This window comes from Mastomys coucha, unplaced genomic scaffold, assembly GCF_008632895.1.
Source record: "Mastomys coucha isolate ucsf_1 unplaced genomic scaffold, UCSF_Mcou_1 pScaffold16, whole genome shotgun sequence".
Classification (NCBI taxonomy): Eukaryota; Metazoa; Chordata; class Mammalia; order Rodentia; family Muridae; genus Mastomys; species Mastomys coucha.
In genome coordinates this window covers 56539061-56564039 of record NW_022196898.1, presented here as the reverse complement: position 1 = coordinate 56564039, position 24979 = coordinate 56539061, and the positions used below count along the sequence as shown (strand labels likewise).

General features: G+C 46.0%; 1 protein-coding gene and 1 non-coding gene across 3 annotated transcripts; one reads left to right on the top strand and one right to left on the bottom strand.

The window, feature by feature from the left end:
• Nucleotides 1-5314: 5314 nt before the first annotated feature.
• Nucleotides 5315-24128, top strand: Sars1 (seryl-tRNA synthetase 1). Of its 2 annotated transcripts, XM_031375193.1 has the most exons (12): nt 5322-5535; nt 12913-12983; nt 14772-14852; nt 16604-16762; nt 17648-17791; nt 19346-19501; nt 21237-21458; nt 21941-22070; nt 22345-22502; nt 22754-22825; nt 23305-23434; nt 23709-24128. In XM_031375193.1, exons 1-12 carry the CDS (start codon nt 5400-5402, stop codon nt 23858-23860), a joined length of 1611 nt encoding a protein of 536 aa, XP_031231053.1. In that variant the 5' UTR covers nt 5322-5399; the 3' UTR covers nt 23861-24128. The 2 variants fall into 2 exon arrangements, with proteins under 2 accessions (XP_031231054.1, XP_031231053.1); XM_031375194.1 differs by lacking the exon at nt 22754-22825 and having other exon boundaries at nt 5315-5535; nt 23709-24127.
• LOC116094534 lies at nt 9187-9318 on the bottom strand. Its single transcript, XR_004120176.1, has one exon. It is a non-coding gene; the product is annotated as a small nucleolar RNA SNORA70 (small nucleolar RNA).
• Nucleotides 24129-24979: the final 851 nt, after the last annotated feature.

Here is a 24979-nt window from a genome sequence, read left to right as displayed (position 1 = left end):
TGCCTTTAATCCCAGCACATGGGAGGCAGAGGCAGGCAGATTTCTGAGTTGGAGACCAGCCTGGTATGCAGAGTGAGTTCCAGGACAGCCAGGGCTACACAGAGAAACCCTGTCTTGAAAAATTAAAACAAAATAATAAGACCCAAATGTCTTGGGGATCCAGAAAGGTATCTAACCAGTCTGGGAGACAGGACAGATGGCACTGGAGACGGCTTCCCAGGAGAAGGAAAAGCTAGTCAGAGCAAAGAAGGGGAAGAGAAATCCAGCTAAAAGGAGCTTGCGCAAAGAAGGCCCTCAAGGCAAGGAGGGGAACATGGTGTGTGGTAAGGAGAGAGGAAGGGGCATTTCCAGAAGTTAAACACCTCCCAGAAGCTGGAAGGCAGCAGGCAGAGGGAGCGTCTGTTTAGATAATCTCCCCAGGGCTGCAGGCGTTGTTCTAGTAGGAAAGTGACATTATTGAGCCAGTCAAACACTGGGAAATCCAGGAAAGAAAGAAGAACACAAAGCCAAGAGAAGCTGAAGAAAGGCCTCAGAGTAACCTGGTTGAGAATTCTTAAGGCCCCGCGTCCTCAGTGGAGGCACCTGGAAGTTACCTATTTGCAATAATGAGGACTAACAGAAAAGACTATACGCCACCACTCTGGAACTCTTGTTTATTATTTTTTGAGACAGAATCTTGCTATGTAGCCTAGCTTACACACTGTAGACGAGGCTATCTCTAAATTTACAATTCTCTTCCTTAGGTTTCTTAAGCACTAGCATTATGGGAGAGAGTGCTGCCACATTTATTTCTGGCCACAGTCACTCACTGTAGCCTCACCACAATGGTAGTTCTCTGCTGACTAGGATTTTTTTTTTCCCAGCCATGCACATCTGGTTAACTAAATAAATGACAATAGACTTTTTTTTAAATCACATTAGCTTGGTGCAGTGATGTAAAGCTGTAGTCCCATCTACCTGGAAGGCAGGAGAATTCCCCCGGAGTCCTGTTAGCCCTTGACGTGAGCAGGGGTGAACAGGGCCAAACTCCCATACCAGTGCACCTTCAAAGTGCCCTCTTCACTCCCAGAAAGCGCTGTATTTTAGGTTATTTAATTTATTTTTACTTTTCTCTGCTCACCATTTTAACCTTAAAAAAATTATGTGCATTAGTGTTTTGCCTGTATGTATATCTGTAAGACAGTCTCGTCATCCCTGGAACTGGAATTACAGACAGTTGTGAGTTGCCATTCGGGTGCTAGGAACTGAACCTGTGACCTCTGGAAGAGCAGCCATTGCTCTGTTCTGCTGAGCCATCTCTCCAGCCCACCATTTTAACTTTTGAACACATGTTCCACAACCTTCAGCTAAATACCCCTAGCAATAATGTATGCATCATTTTTACTTCTTTTTTTCTTCAAAATTTTTTTTTAAGATTTATTTATTTTATGTGTATGAGTACACTGTAGCTGTACAGATGGCTGTGAGCCATCATGTAGCTGCTGGGAATTGAACTCAGGACAGCCCTGCTTGCTCCAACCCCACTCACTCTGGCATGATACACTGTAGCTGTCTTCAGACGCACCAGAAGAGGGCGTCAGATCTCATTACGGGTGGTTGTGAGCCACCATGTGGTTGGTGGGATCCAAATTCAGAACCTTTGGAAGAGCAGTCAGTGTTCTTACCCGCTGAGCCATCTCGCCAGCCCATTTTCCTTCTTGAACTATGACCTTACACTAAACATGCTCAGGAGAGCGTTCTCTAAACCACTGGTTCTCTGTCTCTTTAGCACAGTTCCTCATGTTGTGGTGACCTCCAACCATAAAATTATTTAGTTGCTATTTCATAATTGTATTTTTGCTACTGCGATGAATCAGTAATGTAAATATCTGATATGCAAGATATCTGACATGAGACCCCTGTAAGGGTTGTGATCCACAGGTTAAGAACAGCTGCCTTGGGCTAGAGAGATGGCTCAGCGGTTAAGAGTGCTGACTGCTCTTCTAAAGGTCATGAGTTCAAATCCCAGCAACCACATGGTGGCTCACAACCATCCGTAATGGGATCTGATGCTCTCTTCTGGTGTGTCTGAAAACCGCTACAGTGTGCTTACATATAATAAATAAATCTTAAAAAAAAAAAAAAAGAACAACTGCCTTGAACTGACTGAGGGAGATGTGTGGTTGTGGGGAATATCTATAGTCTTCACACTTGTGGGATGGAGGTCAGAGGATCAAGAGTTTAAGGTCATCCTCAGCTTCACAATGAATTTGAGACTCTGTCCTTAACACACACACACACACACACACACACAAATAAAAACAAAACAGTTTGAATGGGGAGCACTGGTTTCTGGCCTAATTCCATACAGTTGTCTTTGGCTCTGTCCATTTAAATATTTTTCCCTCTTGAGTTTCTTTTGAAGTTACCTTGGGTTCCAGGAATTACAGAAATGATTGATAAACATCTTTATGGCAAATGACCCGCACTACTTCCAAGCAGCTGCAGAAAGACTCAGAAGAGACCCCCCACCCCCACCGGGTGAGGGTGATTATCTTCAAAGATAAGGCTGCCCCAGAAAGCAGGCCTCATAGTACCATCAGAACCAGACTGTTCTGGGCAAATGAGAACAGACATCGCAACCTCTCCAGGGTACCTGGTAGAACCAGATTGAGATAATGACTAATCGAGCTGTGGTCTTAACCAGGACTACCTGTTCTGTCTCTGTCCCTTAAACAGACCCCAAGACCCTCCTTTCTCTCGCCTTTCTTGCCCTATCTCTCTCCTTTTTCAGTGCTGGAATCTGAACTAGGGCCTTGAGTATGTGATTTTATAGGTGAGCTAAGTCCCCTGTTCCCGTTAGTTTTGGAGATAGACTTGAGGGTTACTGGACGCATCTCTCTGCTCTTCCCAAAAGTGATCGTGTTGATAAGAAACCTCTATGATCTGTCTCTGTTCTTCCCAAAAGTGATCGTGTTGATGAAAAACCTCCATCTTTGTGGCGACTGTCTCTTTGGTGTACTGAGTGGCTGGCTAGTCTCTTGGGACTCTTGAAGCCTTGGCTCAGTAACATGAGCACACTCAGGAATGTGTCTGTTCCTAAAGCGACTTTCTGATATGGACAGGCTTCCTGCACAGCCCTACCTCCAGCTTGCCTCCAGGACAGAAAGGCATTGCTTTTGGCAGTAAACTGTCGCTCTTATCTGCTGAGCCCTCTCTTCAGCCCAAAGAGAGGTTTTTATAAATTAATAATAAAACTAATAGTAAAAAAAAATACGTAGAGTGTGTTTTGTTTTGTTTTTGAGAGGCCAGAATTTCAAAGTGATCTCTGGCCTGGCGGTGGTGGCACACGCCTGTAATCCCAGCACTTGGGAGGCAGAGGCAGGCGGATTTCCGAGTTCGAGGCCAGCCTGGTCTACAGAGTGAGTACCAGGACAGCCAGGGCTACACAGAGAAACCCTGTCTCAAAAAAAACCAAACCAACCAACCAAACAAACAAACAAGTAAGGGAGATCTAGGTTCAAATTCCAGAACTAAAAATCAAAGTGATCTCTGGAATTACACTATAAAGGACTGGTGCAGAGGCACTCCCTATGCCCCGCCCAACCAAAGCACCTGCCATTGTTTTCATACCTGAGATTACACAGATCTTGCCCTCACAGGGGTTCAGTGACCCCAACATTTTGATGACAGTCTTCATGTGTTTTCTGCAAAGACTGCAGCTCTCTATCCTTAACATTTGTTATTATAATTTCTTTCGGTTGTGTTCCATTTTCCAGCCTTCTGGCTACGAGATATTTGGGAAAGTGCACTATTTAGGATTAGGAGAAGTCACAGAAGGGTAGAGCAGGTTTGTGGGTTCCGTGTCAGCTAATGTTTTTTCTACTGTATGAGAGTGATAGGTTTTTGGTTTGGTTGTATGCGTATTTTGTTTTTGAGACAGATTCTCACTATACAGCTCTGGCTGGCCTGGAACTCAGTATGTAGACCAGGCTGGCCTTGACTTTACAGAGCTCTCTACCTCCGGTGAGATAAAAGGTATCTACTACTAAGCCTGATTAGGTTTTGTTTTTTTGAGACATGCTGGCCCTGAACTTATGTACCTGCTGCTCCCTGTCACAAAGGATGGAATCATGGGCATGCACTACGACATCTAGCCAAGGGAGGTAGTTTCAAGCAAGGTCTTCTCACTTTAAGAGTAACAGGAGAGTGTAGGTCGGGCTTGGTGGCACATCCTTTTGATACCAGCACTCCCTAGGCAGAGGCAGACATCTCTGAGGCCAGCCTGGTCTACATAGTGAGCTCCAGGACAGCCAAGCCTATAGAGAGATTCTGTCTCAACAAATAAAACAAAGAGTAACTTGAATGTGATTATAAAACAGCTGGCAAAGCTCAAATTAATATAAGCTACTATTACTTACAAAGGTCTTTTGGGTTTGGGGGAGGGGTATGTGAGAAGAGAGATGTGTTCATCACGCGGACTCATCTCCTGACACCCAGCCCTTCTTCCCCTGGTTTTAAACACAAAATTGTAGCCAAAACTGTAGGAGACCGGAACGGGGCAAGCGCCGATTACCCTGCCTCCTAGACTCCCTCAGTATCTCTGTTTATTAAGTCCATCAGGGTCTCTAGCTTTGTCCTTTCATCTCAGGGGGGCTTGGCAAAGGTTTGTTGTAGGGTAGGGCTAGTATAAAAAGAAAAATAGCCGGGAGTGGTGGCGCACGCCTTTAATCCCAGCACTTGGGAGGCAGAGGCAGGCGGATTTCTGAGTTCAAGGCCAGCCTGGTCTACAGAGTGAGGTCCAGGACAGCCAGGGCTATACAGAGAAACCCTGTCTCAAAAAAAAAAAAAAAAAAAAAAAAAAAAAAAAAAAAAAAAAAAAAAAAAGAAAAATAAAGGGGGAAATGGCACACACCTTTAATTCCAACATGTTGGAGGTTGGCCAGGTTTACCTAGTCAAAGCTACACTGTGAGACCCTGTATCAAGACAATGCCCCAGAGGTCGAGAATCTTGAGGGTAGGTAACTGGGTGAGTATGTAGCTGTGCTCTGGTATCAAGATAAGAGCATCTGCAAAGTGCACTGTCTTCCAGGTCAGCTTCGGTCCACATCGAGATACTCCCTTCAACAAGAGGAACCTGAGGCATTCACGATTTCATGGGGGGTGATCAGAAGGCCTTACGGAAAAGAGTTCGGAAGAGAAACAACAGGCAGAAGGCTACGCCCTTTTTACTTCTCACCACTCCCTCCGGACCCCGCCTAACACTGCGGCTTCCGGCGAGCTAGGCACCGCCCCCCTCCGCCGCTGGCCGCCCCGCGCCTGCGCAGTGAGACCAGGTCAGCGCGCAGGCGCAGTGCATCGTTCACCCGCCGCTTACTGCGGTACAGTCCTCTCTTAGGGTTAACTCGAGAGGTGGAAGGATGGTGCTGGACCTGGATTTGTTTCGGGTGGATAAAGGAGGGGACCCAGCCCTCATCCGAGAGACGCAGGAGAAGCGCTTCAAGGACCCGGGGCTGGTGGACCAGCTGGTGAAAGCAGACAGTGAGTGGCGACGATGTAAGTACCAGGAGCTCGCGGTATCCCTTGAATCCCTCATCGCTTCAGAGGTCACAGCTTACAGCTTTTGTCAGATGCTCCCGGGACTGGATGGCTGTAACGCTACCTGTCCGTAGAACAAGCTGGGAACCGGGTTTGTCCCCTTCTCCCTGCAGCTCCCGCGGCCCGGGTCCTTCCCCGCGCGTGCTCTGTACTGACTACCGCCAGTGCCTCAGGAAAGAGCAGCACGCACGCGCAGGGAGAGCTGTCAGGCCCTTGCGTGGCTACAAGCAAGCCAGAGCTGGAGTTTTACTTGGGGGCGGGTTGGGAATTTCTTTTCCATACGTTACGGTCGTTCCCAGCGCTTTACTCATCCTTAGCAAACCCAGCGTAGTCCTCCCTGTTTTGATGGGATCAAAGGCTGCTCTCTCAGATCGAGTGACTTCTGCAGCACTCTAGGATTACTCCACCCCATTCGAATCCTTTGGGGACTTTGGAGGCTACTCTTACCTAAATGCAGTGATCCCGAAGCTCGGGATGGCTATTTCTCTAACCCTGTGGGCATACCTTTAAGAATCAGGCTTTACCGTGCTAGATCAGATAAGAGGGAGGGGTGCTGTAAAGGCAAGAAAAAGCTTGTAATTACTGAGGATGGTTGTGATTTGTGGTAGCTTTCTGGAAAAGACGTTGGCAGAGTAGAAGTGACCCAGCATCATTCATGAAATTAAAAGAAGCCCTGGAATCTTCTGCTCAAGTGTGCCTCTGGAGTGATCACCTAGCAGACCGGATGTTGTCAAAGACATGTGACTCGTTTTGTCTGATGCAATAGGTCTGCAACCAGCTGAGAGCCTGGTTTTTAAGAGCACTGCAAAGGCAATCGCGCTATCCAAGAGTGTCTTCCCCCAACCCCCGTAGCCCCCTAAACAGAATTTCTTTCTCTCTGTAGCCCTGGCTATTCCAGAACTTGCTCTGTAGACTAGGCTGGCCTTGAACTCAGAGATCCACTTGCCTCTGCCTCTGGAGTGCTTAGATCAAGGGTGTGTGCCACCATACCCATCTGGGTGTTATGCTTTTATCTTTTGGGGACATTGATTTTCCTGTTAAAAAGCTTCTTGGGTATTAAAAAGTATTTGCTTAGCTGACAGTTGTTTACTCGTTCTGTATGTTTCAGGTACTCTAGTAGGGTAGTTTGTCTGAGTCTATGTGCAGATCTAAAGTTTTGAATTGGCCTAAACTGAACCCCCCTTTTTTGTTTAAGATAAAAAATTACTTGGGGGGTACCTACCTTTAACCCCAGCACTCTAGGGGCAGAAACAGGTGGACCTCTTTGATTGAGACTAGCCTGGTCTACATAGTGAGTACATAGCACAGGCCAGCCAGTGCTACATAATAAGATCCTCTCTTGGAAGGAAGAAAGAAAAAGAAAATACTTTGAGGTGGACTTGGTGGCATTCACGTATTATCCTAGCACAAGGTAACCGGGGGCAGGAGGATATTCATTTCAAGGCCAGCAGACTCTGCCTCAAAAACTAAACACAGGTGTTCTGAGTACCTTGCCTTGAATCATAATCAGGAATATCAAAATTTCTGTATCTATCCAATCTGACTAATGTGACTTTAAATATGTTAGTGGTCTCTTATATATAATATACACATCTAGGAAATTTTGACCGTTACCTGAAGAGATTATTAGTAGGTTCTTTAGGGATCAATAGTGTAGACAGGCATTTAAAAACAACTTAAAAAAAAGTGAGCATTTGTTTTCGAGGTGAGGCCTGGCAATTTTGTCCAGGCTAGTGTGAACTCAGTGGGCCCAAACAGTCCTCTCCTCTCAGCTGAGGGTGCAGATCTGTGCTCTCACACCTGGCTTCAAAGGTGGTGAGCACCAGTCAGACCAGGAACTATTGACAGTTATGAAAAAGAGAACCAGAAGTTGGGAGAGAAACAGGTAGGTGGGCCCTGAGCGGAACTGGAGAGGGGTAGATGGAGAAAAATCTTTTTTAAAGAAATGCATAATGCCTGAAGAGATGGCGCATCGGTTAAGAGCACTGACTTGCTCTTCCAGAGGTCCTGAGTTCAATTCCCAGCAACCACATGGTGGCTCACAACCATCTGTAATGAGATCCAATGCCCTTTTCCGGTAGACAGAGACAGTGTACTCAGATACATAAAATAAATAAATCTTAAAAAAAAAAAAAGAAATGCACATAAAAGGGAAATATTTTACTTTTTTCATGTAGTCCCTTTGGAGTGAAGCTGGCCTTAAACTGATTCTGATTCACACTTCCCTTATTCTGGAATTTCAAGTGTGTACCACCACAGCAGGCTTAAAGGTGTGTGTGTGTGTGTGTGTGTGTGTGTGTGTGTGTGTGTGTGTATGTATGTGTGTGTGTATGTGTATGTGTGTTACAGTGTTTGTACCTAGGATTAAGAACATGCTAGGTAAGTATGTTACCACTGAGTTATGCACAACCCTATCATCTATCTATCTATCTATCTATCTATTTATTTATTTATTTATTTATTTGGAGCTAGGTTCTTGCTATGTTGCCTATTCTATCTTTAAACTGACAATCTTGCTCTAGTGTCCTGAACAGCTGGGAAAATACTCTCACACAGCTAGGCTTCCTTATTTTCTAAATTTTGTTTGAGACTGAGACTGTCTCAACTTTTATAACAATGCAGCCCCAGCTGCCCTCAAACTCACATGGTCCACCTTCCTCTCTGTTTGGGGATTAAAGGCTCCACACCCAGTTGTCAGTTTTAGAATCGGCAACACTTAATTCTACAAAAACAATTAATATGTTTCAATGAGCTGAGCAGAAGGCGTTGGCTTTATAGATCCTCATTGCAGAAAGTAGAATCAAAAGGCAAAAAGCAGATCAGTCAGTCAACTTAAGTTCCCCAGTAAGATGGTAAGATACAGTGGAACTTTAACATGGGCTTTATCCATTTTGATTTTTAATATGGTTTGTTGGAGCGGGGTACAGGTGCGTAGTCTAAAACGGTGGCTCCTGTAAGTTTTAAAAATCATGAACAGACATAAACACATATGCAAATACAGACAATGTTTCAATCCTTGGCCGCACACCTCATCCTTGGTAAGAGTGTGACAAACATTTGTCCCGAGTGTGAAGATCTATGTCCAAGGTACTTCGAAAAATTATCATTATTCTTGCTGGGCTGTGTATTAAATCCAGGGCCTTCAGTAGGTCAGGCCAGTACTGTGCCATTGAACTATGTCCAGCGTCCTCTTACTTTTTTCTAAGGGGAGAAAAATCAGCATTTTAGTTTTTGATTGGATATGAGATTCATTAATGAACACGATTATTGGAATGGAACAACACAGAGGAAGCTGTCACTAGTGCTAGGCTGTCATTTTAAGGGACCAGTCACTGGGGTCCCTCTCAGCTACCAGGTCTTCAGATTCATCTGCAGTAAAAGGTGAAGTCTTACTTTGAGATGTTGATCTTCTGGCAAGCAAGGAACTTGAACTGACCCCATGTAGGGTTTCTTTCCATCACATGTGCCTTATTCTGCAAGATGGTACAGTTGTACATGATCTGGCCAGTGTGAACCTGACCACTGTCCTGAGGTCTAACATTGCAATCTGCATGCTTATCTACAATCTAGACTGGGGGCATCATGAGGTCGGGGACATGAACATCCATCAGATAACTATTTCTCTTAGAGCAATCCAATAAATCACCGACTACATACCCTCCCAAGGAGGGATGCTGTTTGCAGCCATTGCACACCAGGTCCCCATGATGAAAGATATCTCGTTGGCTTAATTGGCTGTGGATATTTAAAATTAATTATTTATCTTATGTATGTGTGCCTAAGTGTATGTGTGTATGTATATCCCACATACAGAGCAAGAGCTTGTGTGGGGGAGGGGGTGTTGGGTCTCCTTGGATCCTGAGTTATAGGTGGTTGTGACTGCCCTGTGGGTGCTAGGAACTAAACCTGGGCAGTTCAGGAGCGGTCCCTCCAGCTCTATAGATACTTATTAACAAAGTCTCCCTAAGGAACCAAAGTAGCCTTGAACCCCCTCTGTACCCCAGGCAGACTTTGAACTTGTGATCTAACTGCCTTAGACTCCCAATTAGCCAGGATCACAGGAGTCCCTGGCTGGTCATGGTGGACTCTGATATGTTGTGTTACTGTTCTTTCACATCTTGAACTTCGGATTAGAGGATAAGGATGAGATTCTTATTGATTTCAGTGTGTCTGAAATATGCAGCCAACCTTAGGGATTCTGTCCTCTGGAATGTACTATGCATCCTCATCAGAGAATGAGATTTCTCCTTATGAATTGAAGACAGGCCCTGGCCCTTTTGTTTTCCCAACAATTAGAAGAGCTTTCAAATCACTCTCCTTTTTATTCTAGTCCCTCGTAGATTTCTGCAATGCTGATCTCATCCTTGGGTTTGCAGGCCTAAGTCTTACACTCTTGTCTTAGAAAAGTCTAGGGTGTGAGTCACAGATACAATACTGACTCCAAAAAAAAAAAAAAAAAAAAAAACCGCAAAGGAGGCCAGAAGTGCCTGTAGTGAGTGAGCCTCAGAAGATCTCTTACCTCAAGCTTGTGCACAGGCTGTGTAGAGCTGAGTCAAGCTTGTCTGGATAGTCAGAAACAGGCCATCTTTGCCAGTGTGCTAATGAGAGGCAGGGTGGAAGGTGTGAAGGGCCACTTCACCCTCCTTTATCACAGAATACAAAGCAGTTACACCTAGATTCTAAACACCTTGGTTTCCTCAAGGTCTTCTTTAAGCCAATACAAAAATTGTGTGTTTCGAGATTAACCATATTAAGATCCACATTAATCCATACTCAGATTTGCTGAAATAGCAAAATTTCTTTTCTTTCTTCTTTATAGGTCTTCAAAATCTAATGTTTGTTATACACAGTCTCATTTAGGCCTTACTACATTTCAAATGCTCAGTGGTCATCACATATATCTAGCTGAAGACTACACAATGGACCACACAGCCTTAATGCGTAACATACTTCCAAGTTCTTCTTTGGCTCCCTATCTTCATCCTTCACTCAACCGCAGATGGCCTCCACTCTGCTCTAACCTATCACGGTCCTCAGACTGCTTTCCACTTCTGGGGCGTATTCCACGTGTGTGTGCTGCCCCAGGTCATCCACCTCCTGTGCTACCACTGCGACACATGCCTCAGTTGTTGACTGTTGTCTATACTCTCCCTCTTCTTCTACAACAGGCCGCCTCCAGAGTGCTGGGACTAAAAGCATATGTTTGTATGCTGTGTGTATGTGTGTGCACATGCACGTGTGTGCTCATGCATATAAAGGTCACATATCTTGGGTTTCTTAGTCACTCTCTACGTTTTTGTGTGTATGTATGTGTTTTGTTTTTTGTTTGATTTGATTTGGTTTTTTGAGAGTGGGTCTCTCTAGTCCTGACTGCCCTGGGACTCACTGTATAGACCAGGCTGGCCTTAAACACAGAGAGATCAGCCTGCCTCAGCCTTTCAGCTGAGGGGTTAAAAGAGTATGCCACTATACCAGACTTCCTCCCTTTTCTTTTTCTTTTCTCTCTCTCTCCCTCTCTCTCTCTTTTTCTCTCTCTCTCCTCCTTACTTCCTTCTTTCCTTCCTTTCTTTTTCTTTTTTTTTTTGATACATGATATCTCTGTGTAGCCCAGGCTGCCTTGGAACTCCCTCTGTAGACCAGCCTGGCCTTGAATTCAAGAGACTTGCCTGTTTCTGCCTCCCAAGTGCTGGGATTAAAGGTGTGCAATACCACTGTCTGGCTGTCTGCTTTTTTTCTTTTTCTTTTTCTTTTTTTTTTTTTTTTTTTTTTTTGACATCTGGTCTTTCAGTAACACTGAACTATTCAGTGACGTTGGGTTATACTAGCTGGCCAACAAGCCCTAGAGTGGAAATTGGATCGGTGGTGGCACATAGCTACTGTAAAGCAGTTTTCCAAAATTGTTATAAGGGCTGGTGTTCTGTGAGCAATATGAAGGCTTGCCACAACCTCCCAAGTGTATGATTACAGTCCGACCTCTCCCAGACCTGTCTCCATTTTGACTATAAGTAGAGTTGGGCATTGTGTTAGTCAGATCGCATTACCACGCCTGGCCGTTATTACTTCTTGGTGGAGGTTCCAGAACTTATGCTGTGGTGCAAGAAACAGAGATTGGGACAGAAGCAAACTCATGATTTGCATATGACTTGATTGCAATGTATAGAATTGGAATTACTCATTAACTTTAGCAAGACCACTGAATATGATAAACAGATGAGCGCTGTTTGTATGTATAAATAGCCGTTGGAAGAGTATTCCGTAGTTCCTGTAAGTGGACTTTAGGATAATTGGGCAGGTTTTGGAGACATATCTCCCAGGTAGCTCGGTTGTGCTGCCCTGGTGATGTGTAGAATATGGTGCCTGTTAAAACAAGGTTTATTGTATTATTTTTAACATTGCACATGTGTGCACATGCTCACGTGTCTGTGGGATGCTATGTGGATGTGAATGTAGGTGCCTGTGGAGGTTAGAGGCATTAGATCCCCTGGAGCTGGAGTTAGGCAGTTGTGAGCTCCATGGTGTGAGTGCTGAGAACTGAACTACGTCCTCCATAGACGACGATGTATGTGCTCTTAACCCCTGAGTCATCTCTCCAGCCCCAGATTATGGTACTTCAGTTTCAACTCCAGCCTGGCCTTTTCCTTGTTACCAGATCCTGGGATTTCCTACTGTAGTCAGTCTCGGTCCACTGATGTTCGTGGTCTAAGCAGAGATCGGCACCAATCGACTCCTTGTTACTAACAGTTAACTGAGAAGACTCAAAGAAATGGAAGATCTTGGTGTGGTGGTGCTAGCCTTTAATCCCAGCACTCAGGATACAGAGGCAGGCAGATCTCTGAATTTGAGGCCAGCCTGGTCTACAGAGTGAGTTCCAAGACAGCCAGGGCCACACAGAGAAACCCTGTCTCAAAAAACCAAAACCAAAAACAAAAAAGATGGACGAAGTCAAATATGGTGCCACCTGCCCATGGTCCCAGCACTTGGGAGGCAGAGGCAGGAGGAGGATTGTCAACAAGTTCTAGGCCAGCCAAAGCTGTGTAGCAAGACTTTGTCTAAAAAAAGAAAGAAGGCCGTTCATTCACCTCAGCTGTTCACCTGTGGCAGTTAGGAAGCAGAGAAAGAGGAAAGATAAACTTATCTCCCTGCCCTTGGTGCGAGATGCTAGCGTTTGTGACCTCCCATTAGGTTGCAGCTCTCAGAGGGTCTGCCACCTTCAAATTCTGTCAAACTGAAGACCAAGACTTTAACTCATAGCACAGAGCGTCTGCAGGAGGAACCACGGTCAGAGGGTATCTTGATGATGTGTGCTTTGTTGACATATGGCGTTTTCAATTTTAGGCAGATTTCGGGCAGACAACTTGAACAAGCTGAAGAATCTATGCAGCAAGACTATTGGCGAGAAAATGAAGGTAAGAGAACTCACAGGCTTGAGAGCTTGAGCCGAGCTCTTCCATCTTGACTTAGCTTAAGTGAAACTCTAACTCTGTGTCTAACATCTGCGATACTCAATTTCTTACCAGGGAGAAATTATTTTTATTTATTTATTTATTTATTTGCTTGGTTGGTTGGTTTGGTTTTTCAAGGTAGGGTCTCTGTCTGTCTCTGTCTCTCTGTCTCTGTCTCTGTCTCTGTCTCTCTCTCTCTCTCTCTTTCTCTCTCTCTCTCTCTGTAGCCCAGGCTGTCCTGGAACTCACTCTGTTAGGCTGTCCTTGAACTTAGAGACTCTGCCTCCCAGGTGCTAAGATTAAATTAGGTGTGCACCACCATTGCCTGGCTGAGAAGTTATTTTAAAAAGAAAGGGAAGGATGGAGGGCACCAAGAGGCACTACCGGTGACCCTGTGGTGGCTTCATCTTTCATTCCCAGCAAGCTATCCCTTCTGCTGCTTATATGGGCCCAACCTGTATTGGCAGGAAGGCATCTTCCCACCAGGCTGCAGAGATCTTTGTCTTAGTATATAGTCCTGCTTTGAAAGGAACACATACATGCTGTCTATATCTTGTTAGGCACTCTGCCAGTGAGCCTATAAAATATCTTTTTTTATTTTATTTATTTATTTTTTTGGTTTTTCAAGGCAGGGTTTCTCTGTATATCCCTGGCTATCCTGGAACTTATTCTGTAGACCAGGCTGGCCTCAAACTCAGAAATCCGCCTGCCTCTGCCTCTGCCTCCCAAGTGCTAGGATTAAAGGCATGCACCACCACTGCCTAGCTCTTTAAAATATCTTATTACATGAATACATGTATTTAGGAGTCCGTGGAGACTGGAATATGCTTCATTTATACACATATATAGGCATGAAGGATGTAGTATGAAGTCCGACCTGGAATTTTGGCACATTATTGTTTATGATATCTTGCATCCTTTGACAGTATTTTTGCTATACTTTTGGCTATGAAAATGGATATCAATAGCAGTTTTAATCCTACAGACTCAGGCTGACTAATCATTTACAGGTTAGAGATCCCTTAGGCATGAATATCTTTGTATCCTATGTACCCCCAGCTAAGTGTTGTTTGGATCCTCTTCACAGACAGTGCCTGCTAAGTGTTTGACTATGTATGGGGATCAGAAGTGATGATCTGACAGACTAACAAGTAATGAGTACAGACATGGGGGGGAGGGAGGGAGGGAGTCCTCCTGCATTCTATCATGTTGTCTTGACTTGCTTGTTCCTTTTCCTGACCTCGGATCCATTTTTAACCCTTAGCTATGGCTGGGGTTGTTCTTAGAGTGTTAACAAGATTCGTTTTCAGGGCCAGCTTTGACTGCCACATTGATTTTGTTTTGTGTTTTCTTTTGAGGCATGGTCTTGCTATATAGCTCTGGTTGCCCTAGAACTGGCTCTATAGACCAGGCTAGTCTTTATCTCACAGTAGTCCTCCTCCCTCTGCCCCCCTGATATCTCGTGGTTTCCCTGATGGGTCTGTGTGGCAAAAGCTGTTCTTACTTTCATGATATTAATGCTCTTACCCGACAGATTTATTGACTTGACCAGGATCAGAAAGGAAGAAGTGAGAAATAAGGACTTGAAACTTTGATTTCTGGCTTTCAGCTAACTAATGTCTCTACATGTTGCAGCTTACTAAATATAATACAGTGTGATTAGCTTATAGGATGTGTTACTTTGGCGTGTACTTAATAAAACAATGTCAGAATTTTTATCTTAATCAAATTGCCTTTTCTTTCCCCCTGCAGAAGAAAGAACCAGTGGGAGATGACGAGTCCGTCCCAGAGGATGTGCTGAATTTTGATGACCTCACTGCAGACACATTAGCTGTAAGTTTCTCTCCTTTTCTGAGATGACTCTGTCCCTGTGGTAACCTCATTCCTGGACAGGAAGGAAGAGCTGGAGCTGTATCCATGCATCAGCATGGAAACCTCCATCCTGTGCTGGACTGTTCCTCCCTGCTTTTGTTACCCTCTGACCCTGAGACTCCTTAGTCACAGGAGAGAGATGGAGAGGGACAGAGAAGGAAAAAAAGAAAAGGCACGGACCTAGTTGGTTTATGTTAGCTCCATTTTCTGCTTTCTTTCACAAAAGCAGGGGATTTCTCAATTTACTTTAGTTAAGCAGCGGTTTCAGGGTGGTAATTTTCTGTTTGTCACCAAACTGCTCTTTGAAATCCTTAGCACACTGCAAGAGTGTAAACCAGAAATGTAAAGTTGCTGTGCGTGGAGGGCTGGGCTAGGGACTCATTCCTCTAGCTGGGTTTGGTAAGGGTTCCCCTGAGAAATTAGAGCACAGTTTGAAACATCTACACTTAGGGATATAAGACAAACGTAAGACAGGGTCTCTTGGTCCTCGTAAAGTTATCTTCCTGGAGAAATTTGAATGGGAATACATAATAGAGTGCTAAACTGGTTCAATCTAGAAAATAAGTTAAGGGAAAACACAGGATCCTTCTCCTGGGCTCTCTCTATATGCATATGCAGGGAATGAAGGTCAATCTACAGGTCTCTGCCTCCTGAAAGAAAAGGAAAATGCTTAAGGATTAAAAGGCAAGACTGTCTGCCCTGTTAAGTCAACCTTTGTTCTTAAATGCCTTCATTTTTAGTGTTGGGTTTTAGACTTGGGAAAAGGGGCTGAGGTGAACATACCAGAGGGGACCAGATCTTAATGCTCTCCCAGCATCCCTCAGTCCCTGCCTGTTCCAGGTCATGGCTGGCACACCCCTAAATTTTCCAGCCTTGGGGCTGGGCTTCCCTCCCCAGAAGCTCCTTCCTATATAATCCAGACATTTTAGTTTCTCTCTTCCTCTCTCTGCATTTTCTTTCTCCCTATGTGCACACGCTCTTTCTGTCTTTGTCTTTCCCCTCCCCTCCATCTCCCTCTCTGTGGAGACCTCCCTGGCCTCTGTTCCCTAGAACCATCGAACCTGCCGGAGAGCAGCTTCCTAATAAACCCGCCTTTCAGAACTTCAATTCATCTTGAATTGGCTCATTTCACCAGTGTAGAATAATTTGCCATTTAGTACTTACTGTTATTTTGAGATAGGGTCTCATAGAGCCCAGGCTAGTTTCAGACTCTAATTCAGGCTTACACTCCTGATTCTTCCACCTAATAAATGCTGGGATTACAGGTGTGTGCGTTGTTTTGGAGACAGTGTCACTGCATAGCACAGGTTGGCCTGGATGTATAATCCTCCTAGTTGCTAGAATCAGCAGGTACATGTTACCATTCCTCTACTTTTATTTGTATTTTGTTTTTGCTTTTTTTTTTTTTCAAGGTATGGTTTCTCTGTATAGCCCTGGCTAGCCTGGAACTCACTTTGTAGACCAGGCTGGCCTCAAACGCAGAGATCCACCGGCCTCTGCCTTGAGTGCTGGGATTAAAGGCATGAGCCACCGTGCTTAGCTTCCTTGTCCACTTTATAAATGATATCATGGGTAGAGTGCTTGTCTAGCATATTCTAGGCCCCAATTATTATGTCTCATACACCTCTCCTCCAGTAAAAAAAAAAAAAAGTGAGTTGTTACGAGAGGACAACGGTTAAGATGCCCTGCCCTCGGGGTTTGTTCTTCTGCAGGCCCTGAAAGTCTCACAAATTAAAAAAGTCCGACTCCTCATTGATGAAGCCATCCAGAAGTGTGATGGGGAGCGGATAAAGCTGGAAGCAGAGCGATTTGAGAACCTCCGAGAGATTGGGAACCTTCTGCACCCCTCTGTGCCCATTAGTAACGATGAGGTAGGTGGGGCTGGGCCATGCAGGGGCTCCCCTCCCTGACTGCCAGGCGGTGTGGGAGGAAAGACGTAAGGCTGGCGCTCAGTCAGAAAAGCCTGCCTTTGTGTGTTCCCTCTGCCCACCAATTGAGCATTGCAGGAGTCAGATCCCTGCCCGATTGGGAAGTGGCAGAGACAGCAGGTAGGAGGAGACTCCCGGCCCAGAAGTCTCTTCTAAATGGGGCTGCTGTCCTCCATGGCCTGTTGCCCCTGGTAGCAGTAAGTCCTGTGGGAGGGATCTGTTAAATCAACCTAACCCCTCACCCACACCCCACTGGGAAGCTGCAGGTTGAAGGGAAATCTGCATGATAAAAGTTTCCTGCTGAGCGGGAGCTTCCCCAGCACAAAGCTGCTCTGAGCCCAGCCTTTGTTCCCAGACACCCCAGCAGTGGCAGGGCCCATCTGCGCCTCTTTCATTCATTCCCTTGTGAACACTGAACTCACTGCCGGCTGGGGTACGAGGAGGCCTTGGAGCCTGAGCAGACCGAGGTCAGGGCCTGGAGCCCACCCTCGTGTGGCTCAGAGACCAATGAGAGCCCACAAAGAAAAAGTCCTGCATTCTCCTCCGTACCCCAGGTGATGCCAATTGTCAGAGGCAGGTTCTTGGGCAGGGTTTTTGGAAAGCCATTTAAAAGGGTAAAGAGAGAATATGCTATAGGTCTCTGAGCAAATCAGGGTTCCAAGTTTGCTGACTGGCACTGCTTTTGTGACTTTGTAACTTGTCTGTCACATAGCGAATTCCCTTCCCCATTGGTTGTACAGGAGACCCGATGCTGGTGCTTGGTTTAATGGATGCACTCAAAGGCTCTGCTGTTCTCTGCTCTGTGCCCCTTCCCCCTTCTTCCCTCAGGATGCAGACAACAAAGTAGAGCGCGTTTGGGGTGATTGTACGGTCAGAAAGAAGTATTCCCATGTGGACCTGGTGGTGATGGTGGATGGCTTTGAAGGCGAAAAGGGAGCTGTGGTGGCTGGTAGTCGGGGGTACTTCCTGAAGGTAAGCGTCTGGAACCAGTAGAGAACGCAGAAGGAACCAAATAAATAAATAAATAAATGCTGAGAAGCATGATCATGCTTGAAGAGGCTCACAAATCCTCTACTTGAACCCGATGCCTGCTTGTGAACGCGCGGCAATTAGACACGATTCTCTTTCTGAGGCAAGAGAGTGCTTACCCAGATCCCATAGAACAAAAGCCACTCAGTGATCCTTCATAATGAATATGTTTTGCTGACTGAATCAGAACAGTCTCTGCCTTTGAGGAGCGCAGTGTAATTGGACAGTCAGACAAGTAACAAAGACTCAGAACCCAGTGTGATAAGCCTTCGGTCTCTGAGTCAACCCAGCATGCTTCGCAAGCCGCGGTAGGTGTAGGCGTCTGGCACAGATTTACTGGGGCAGAGGGCATGTGAATTCAGGAATTCTTCCAAAAGTAAATGGCAAAATAATTTTGGAAATGTTGCACACTTAAACATTGTACATTTACAAATGTGTCTGGTGTTGTAAAAGTTAACACAGAAAACATCCAGCCATGTGCCCTGTCTGAATAATTTCTTTACTGTGGTCTGTTTTCATGGGGATGGGGAGGAGGTTCGAGGACTCTGAGACTGAACACCCAAGCTGGCTTCAAGTTCAGCCTCCCAGGTGGTAAGATGACTGGTGTGGATCCCTACCACCAGCTGCTTGAATCTGTAGAACATGGCATCCCGGAGATGCGCTGTTGGCCTTGGGTGCTAAGAATCTCCTGGGTACTTCTGTTTTGATTTTTGGCATGGCTACCTGTGATTGTATGAGTGAAATTGAGTTGGAGTGGTACTCATCATGCAGTTCCAAATAGCAGTACATACCAGTTACCATAGCAATAAGGAGGCAAGACTGTAGTGCGCGAACGCAGCTTAGGAAAGGGACAGAGCCCATAAATTGTTCTTCTGGACAGTCGGAACAGTAAAGTTTCTACCAGCTTACCACGATGCTATCCCAGCATTAAGAGAAATTTCTATTAGTGAGGTGAGCAAATGTTCTTTCCTGAAGCTAAATAACACCCCAAACTGAGTTGTATGTAAACACCTAAAACCAGACTTTCTTTTTTTTTTTTTTTTTTTTTTTTTTTTTTTTTTTTGCTTTTTCGAGACAGGGTTTCTCTGTATAACTCTGGCTGTCCTGGTGCTCACTCTGTAGACCAGGCTGGCCTCGAACTCAGAAATCCGCCTGCCTCTGCCTCCCAAGTGCTTGGATTAAAGGCGTGCTCCACCACCGCCTGGCCAGACATAATTTTGAACATAATTATATTGATTATCCTCTTCATACCTGATATTGAGTAATTAAAAAAAAAAAAAAAACCTCTGCAAGTTGGTCTCTTAGATTGAGTTCAAATAATATTGTAAATGTTTTCATACAAGAGTTTTTAATGGACCAACTAAATAAGATAGCACTTTAAAATCAATATCTTGGGCTATTGTTGCAGTCTAGTCTCATCGACCTGCCTGTGCCTCTTGGTTCTAATGGCTCGGCTGGTGACAAGACTCAGTCCCATTTGCTGTGTCTGGTTCTTAGGGGGTCCTGGTGTTCCTGGAGCAGGCGCTTATCCAGTATGCACTGCGTACCTTGGGGAGTCGAGGCTACACTCCAATCTACACTCCTTTCTTCATGAGGAAAGAGGTCATGCAGGAAGTGGCCCAGCTCAGCCAGTTTGATGAGGAACTTTATAAGGTAAGTAGTGGGGCAGGATGACTTTTTAAGCTGCAAGGCTCAATGGTGGCATGATGCGTCCTCCACATAGTTCTCTGCAATGGTGGGTAGGATACTCTCAGTAGTCCACTATAACTAAGGAAGCAAGTTTGCTAAACTCTGCTTTCCTTTTTTTTTTTATTCAAGGCTGACCTTGAACTGTTTGTAGGTGGGACTGTCCTTGAATTCCTGAACCTCCTATCTCAGTCTACTGAGGAGTAGAGGTCCCGTTGTATGCTACCATGTCTACCACAACAGAAATGTATTTTCTTACAGTTCTGGAGCCCAGTGTCCAAGATTCACATGTTGATTTCTTCTGAAATCAGTGTCCTTGGCTTGCACATAGCCAGCCACCTGCTCACTGTGTTCTTGTATTGGTTTTCTGTGTACTTCTGATCACAGTTGTTTGTTGGTTTCGGGGTTTTGTTGTCTCTCTGTGTGCTGTGCAGTACTGTTAAGGCAGGGGATTGAACCCTGGGCTTCTCAAGGCAAGTGCCCTACCACCAAGTTATAGTCCCGCCCCTTGTTTTTATTTTGAAACAGTCTCAGTAAATTGCCTAGGCTAACCTCGAATCCACTTAACCCAGGCATACCTTGAATTTTAAATTCTCCTTCCTCAGCCTCCTGAGTAGCAAGGATTACAGGTCTGTACCTGTAGAAAAGAGGTGCTGCCTTTTGTTTGTTTGTTTGCTTGCTTGTTGTTTTTGAGAGAGTATTAGAGTTACAGGAATGTGCCCCTATGCTCTGCTTGCAAGTTTGCTTGACAGTCTTGCTGCCTGCATAGTCCTGGCTGGCCTCAGTCATTTGTGATTTCCTCTCTCTGTCTCCAGAGTACAGGGATCAGGATGTATGCCACCACAACTAGCTGGTGGCAGAGTTGTCTGGCTTTCTTTTATGTTTTGGTGGTCTGTCATTGTTGTTGTTGTTGTCACACTTTTTACAGTTACTTGGTGTGGAGAGACTTGTGCATGCCATGGCTGAAGGACAGTGGATAATTTTCTCTGACCCTGTGGGCCCTGAGTATTGTACTCAGGTTATCAGGCTTGGTAGCAGGTGCTTTTCCCTGCTGAGTCATGTCACTAGCTCAGCAGGTTTTTAATGTTAGATAATTTCAATATTAAAAACCACATGTGTTTTGTACCTACCATGTTAGTGTAGAACAGAACCCGTTTGTCTTCCCCCCTAGAAACCTGTGTAACATATGTAAATTGGAGCTTAGAAGAGAAGCCCCTTTACTGGCTGCAAACCCGGACTGATCTCCCAGCCCACTTCCCTAGACTTCCACTCTTTACTGCAGACTAGAAACGTCCATCCTTGTACTTTTTGCTTGAACCTGGACAACCAGAGGGTTCAAGTTGACTTTCAGAATGTTATTCTGATCAGCTGACTCTGACATTAAACACAGCTTCGGTCTGCCTGGCACTCTGAATTGGTTTCTGTTCATTGGCAGAAGGACTTATGAGTGTTGGGTTTTTGGTTTTGTTCATTCATTTTTGTTTGTTTGTTTGTGTCAGGGTGTTTTGGTCAGTGCTCTATGTAGCCCAAGGTGACCTCAAACTCAGGGTGCTCGTGGTTCAGGTTCCTGAGTGCTGAGATCTAGCAAGGACTCCTCTTTAGACAGACTTGATGCCTTCATGTTTTAGTGTTCATCCCAGGCATCGCTATATCTTTCCTAGGGCTTCATACACAGTCTTCCCTCGAGTTATTCCTCCTACAGGTGATTGGCAAAGGCAGCGAAAAGTCAGATGACAACTCCTATGACGAGAAATACCTGATTGCCACCTCGGAGCAGCCCATCGCTGCTCTGCACCGGGACGAGTGGCTACGGCCAGAGGATCTACCCATCAAGTACGCTGGCTTCTCCACCTGCTTTCGTCAGGAAGTGGGCTCACATGGCCGTGACACCCGTGGTATCTTCCGAGTCCATCAGTTTGAGAAGGTGAGTACATGGGAGCGGGGTGAGCCAGTTCCCTGTGCTTTCCTATCCAGATCGTCCCAGGAGGTGTGTGATCTGCCTTCCCACTGGCTACCGCTCTTCTGTTCATTGCAGATTTCTTGGTGGGGAAGAGCCTAGAGAATGCATGCAGTGCTTTGTGCAGACTAGAGCAAGGCTTCTTAACTCTCTAGCTGTGTGACCCCTGTAAAGAGAGCAAGTGGTGGTAGCCGCCTCCCGAGGCTGACTGAACAACAAGCTGGTTAGGTTAGTGTGTGTTGGGCGCTTACTGCAGTAACTAGAACGTGATGCTGCATAGACTCCATTGTCCTGGCTATTGCAGTCCAGTTGAGAACTGGTCTCCTCTGGGATCCAGCCTATCCTGTCCCTGGGGCTGTGGGACAAGCTCACTGCTAGAGCGTCTCCACTTCAGTCCTTTGTTTTATTTGCCCTCATTGCTGTCCTGTCTCCTTGGCCCCTCTCTGCAGATTGAACAGTTCGTGTACTCGTCGCCCCATGACAATAAGTCATGGGAGATGTTTGACGAGATGATCACCACTGCAGAAGAATTCTATCAGTCTTTGGGGATTCCATACCACATTGTGAATATTGTCTCAGGTACGGAAGCCCTCATCTCTTTCTTCTCCCTTTCAGCATCTCACAGATCACTTTCGCCAGCAGAGGCACCACACGAAGAGATAGCTCTCAGTTCAAGTCATTACCCACTTTCATTAAAATGTCACACCCTTCTCCCCTGGGGCATTTGGTGATGAGATCTGAGTGTGATTTCCCTTCTGGGGATTCGATGTGATGTGCAAGCTTCTTCAGGCTTGCTGCAGAGAGCCTCCTGAAACCCCGTCTGCCCTTCCTGAGTCTAGGGGTTTCCTTATAGGCTCCTTGAATCATGCTGCCAGTAAGAAGCTCGACCTGGAGGCCTGGTTCCCAGGCTCGGGTGCCTTCCGTGAGTTGGTTTCCTGTTCTAATTGCACGGATTACCAGGCTCGCCGACTCCGAATCCGATATGGGCAGACCAAGAAGATGATGGACAAGGTAGTCAGCCCCCCCAGGGAAGTGGGCAGCAGGGCCATCTACACAGGGCACATTTTTTTCTGTTTCTAATTCCTAGGAGTGTATGTTTCCAGCATCATGAGAAAAATGAGTTCAGCCTAGATCCAAAACACACTAGAAATAACTTCTGCTGAGTCAGGACTGGGTTCTTTTAGACAGAAGCCTGAGCCTAGCCCTATTCTACACAGTAATGCAAGCTTTTCTCTCTTTGGCTTTGTTTTCCTTAACTCCAGAGAAAGAATAATCTCCGTTTCTCTACACAGAACAAGTTGGAGGCAATGTCTTCCCTCTTTTCGCCCAAGAAGGTCAGGTTGTAAGCTCCTCTCTTAAACCCAGACTCCAGAGCTGGGCGTGGTGGCGCATGCCCTTAATCTCAGCACTCAAGAAGCTTAGGCAGGCTTTGTATGTTCGAGGCCAGCCTGATCTACTTAGTGTGTTCCAGGACAGCCAGATCTATACACTGAGACTTTGCCAGAAAAACAAAAATGACCCAGTCTTCAGACCCTGATCTGTCCTGAGTTGGGTTTGGCATGGGTTAAAAGGAGGGGCCACACTGGTGGTTTCTTCCCCCACATCCTCTGATAATACTGTATGCTCCTACTTGTCACTCATGCAAACATGAGGTCTCTCCCTAGGGTTATCTGAGAGGCAGTAAAAAAAAAGAATCCTAAGTTTTACAAAGTTGGAAATTGGGGAACTTATGGCTGAATGGATGATTCCAGGCCATCAGGAAGAGCAGCTGAGGGATGACTTTAATTTTCCCTGTGGAACCTGCTCTTCCCAGGTGGAGTTTGTCCACATGCTTAATGCCACAATGTGCGCTACCACCCGGACCATCTGCGCCATCCTGGAGAACTACCAGACAGAAAAGGGCATTGTTGTGCCAGAGAAGTTGAGGGAGTTCATGCCGCCAGGTACAGTCCTCAATCTTCACACCTTCTGAGGGGGCCCTTTGAAATCTGCACCCCATTTTCCTAAGTCTGCATAATTCTGGCCTCCCCATGGTGCTGGGAACCGAGTGTGGGTGTCATATGCAGATCCTAACTTCAGAGTCGGGAAGAGAAGAGCAGAGCAGTCCCTCTCTCATGTGGGTACCCCTTTGTTGAAAGGATATTGTCTAAATTCTCCACTGAGGTCTGTGGGCTTTGACAGAAGTAACCGGTCACTTAGCAGCCTCTTCCCTCCCAGGACTCCAAGAGCTGATCCCATTTGTGAAGCCTGCACCTATTGACCAGGAGCCATCTAAGAAGCAGAAGAAGCAACATGAAGGCAGCAAGAAGAAAGCAAAAGAGGTCACCCTGGAGAGCCAGCTGCAGAACATGGAGGTCACTGAGGCCTGAACCCTGCCTCCTCCTGGTGTGCCAGACTTACTTACTGCCCGCTGGGACCCCAGGCCTGTCCTGGAACAGAGGGGCTGAGTACCACTCCTCACCCTGTCCCATCTGACTGCACAGTGGCTGGGGAACCGTCTGCCATGTACCGAGCAGGTGTTCCCTTCTCCTCACATGGGCCAGGGTCTCTTCACTGATGACGGGCGAAGCCACGCAATAAAGCATCTCTGGGGAGGGCACGAGACTCCCCCAGGCTCCTCCCCAGGCTTGAACCTTGTCTCTGCTGGTTCTCCCTGGGCCTGAACTGCTCTCCCAACAATAAGGCTCCTTTGAAAATGATACAGAGCCCTTTAGCCAAGGTGTTAGTGAAGAGAAGGTGTTTTTATTTAGTAAAGGCTTTTTAGAAAACCTGTGGTTGTCAGGACAAGGATCGGGATTCTCTGTAAATGGACTTCTGCTTGAAGGCAGTGGAGCTTAGAGACCAGTATCAGAGAAAGGTCTGCTAGCACGTCCATTCCCTAGGAAGGGCTTCTTGGAAAGAGAAAGGCTGTTGTGGTAGCTGACACTCCTCCACAAGAGCCCTTAGGTTCAAAAGCATGAGCTGTGGTTATGAACAGCAGCTCTGTCTTTATAGCTGTCCCCATGTGGAGAGACTTGCCACATAGCAGTTACTTGCTGTAGTGTCAGAGGCAGGGCAGAGGGGTGCAGGATAGGTCTGTCCTCAGGAACTCCCACTGTGTCCTAATAGCTGGGCACCTGCAACCTGGGGAGGTAGTATTCAAGCTTTCTTCACCAACTCCCTTTCATCTGTGATCTGTATCCTCCACTCTAATAACACCTTAAGGTCGGTCTGGTGCTTGCCTGGTAGCAGGTTAAAGTGCTTCCTCTAGATGCTGCCTTTTATCTTCGAATGGTCCCAGAAGGTAGGGTGGGAACATGATTATACCTGTGCCAGAGTGGGAGAATGAGGTAGCGTAGCCAGGTGGTAGTCTGGCTCAGAGTGACTGTGAGAGGTTGGGAGCTGAGTATGACCTGACTTGTGACAGGCCTTTAGCTCAGCCCACCTCAACTGCTTTGGCCCAGTACCAAGCAAGGAAAGAGGCCATGTGTTCTTTTTTTTTTTTTTTT

Excerpts from the sequence above, each read along its gene's own strand:
- Sars1 (XM_031375193.1), top strand. The coding sequence starts at position 5,400 with ATGGTGCTGGACCTGGATTTGTTTCGGGTGGATAAAGGAGGGGACCCA. Across the intron at positions 19,502-21,236 it reads TTGATGAGGAACTTTATAAG|GTGATTGGCAAAGGCAGCGA; the intron begins GTAAGTAGTGGG and ends TTCCTCCTACAG. Across the intron at positions 23,435-23,708 it reads GAGGGAGTTCATGCCGCCAG|GACTCCAAGAGCTGATCCCA; the intron begins GTACAGTCCTCA and ends CTTCCCTCCCAG.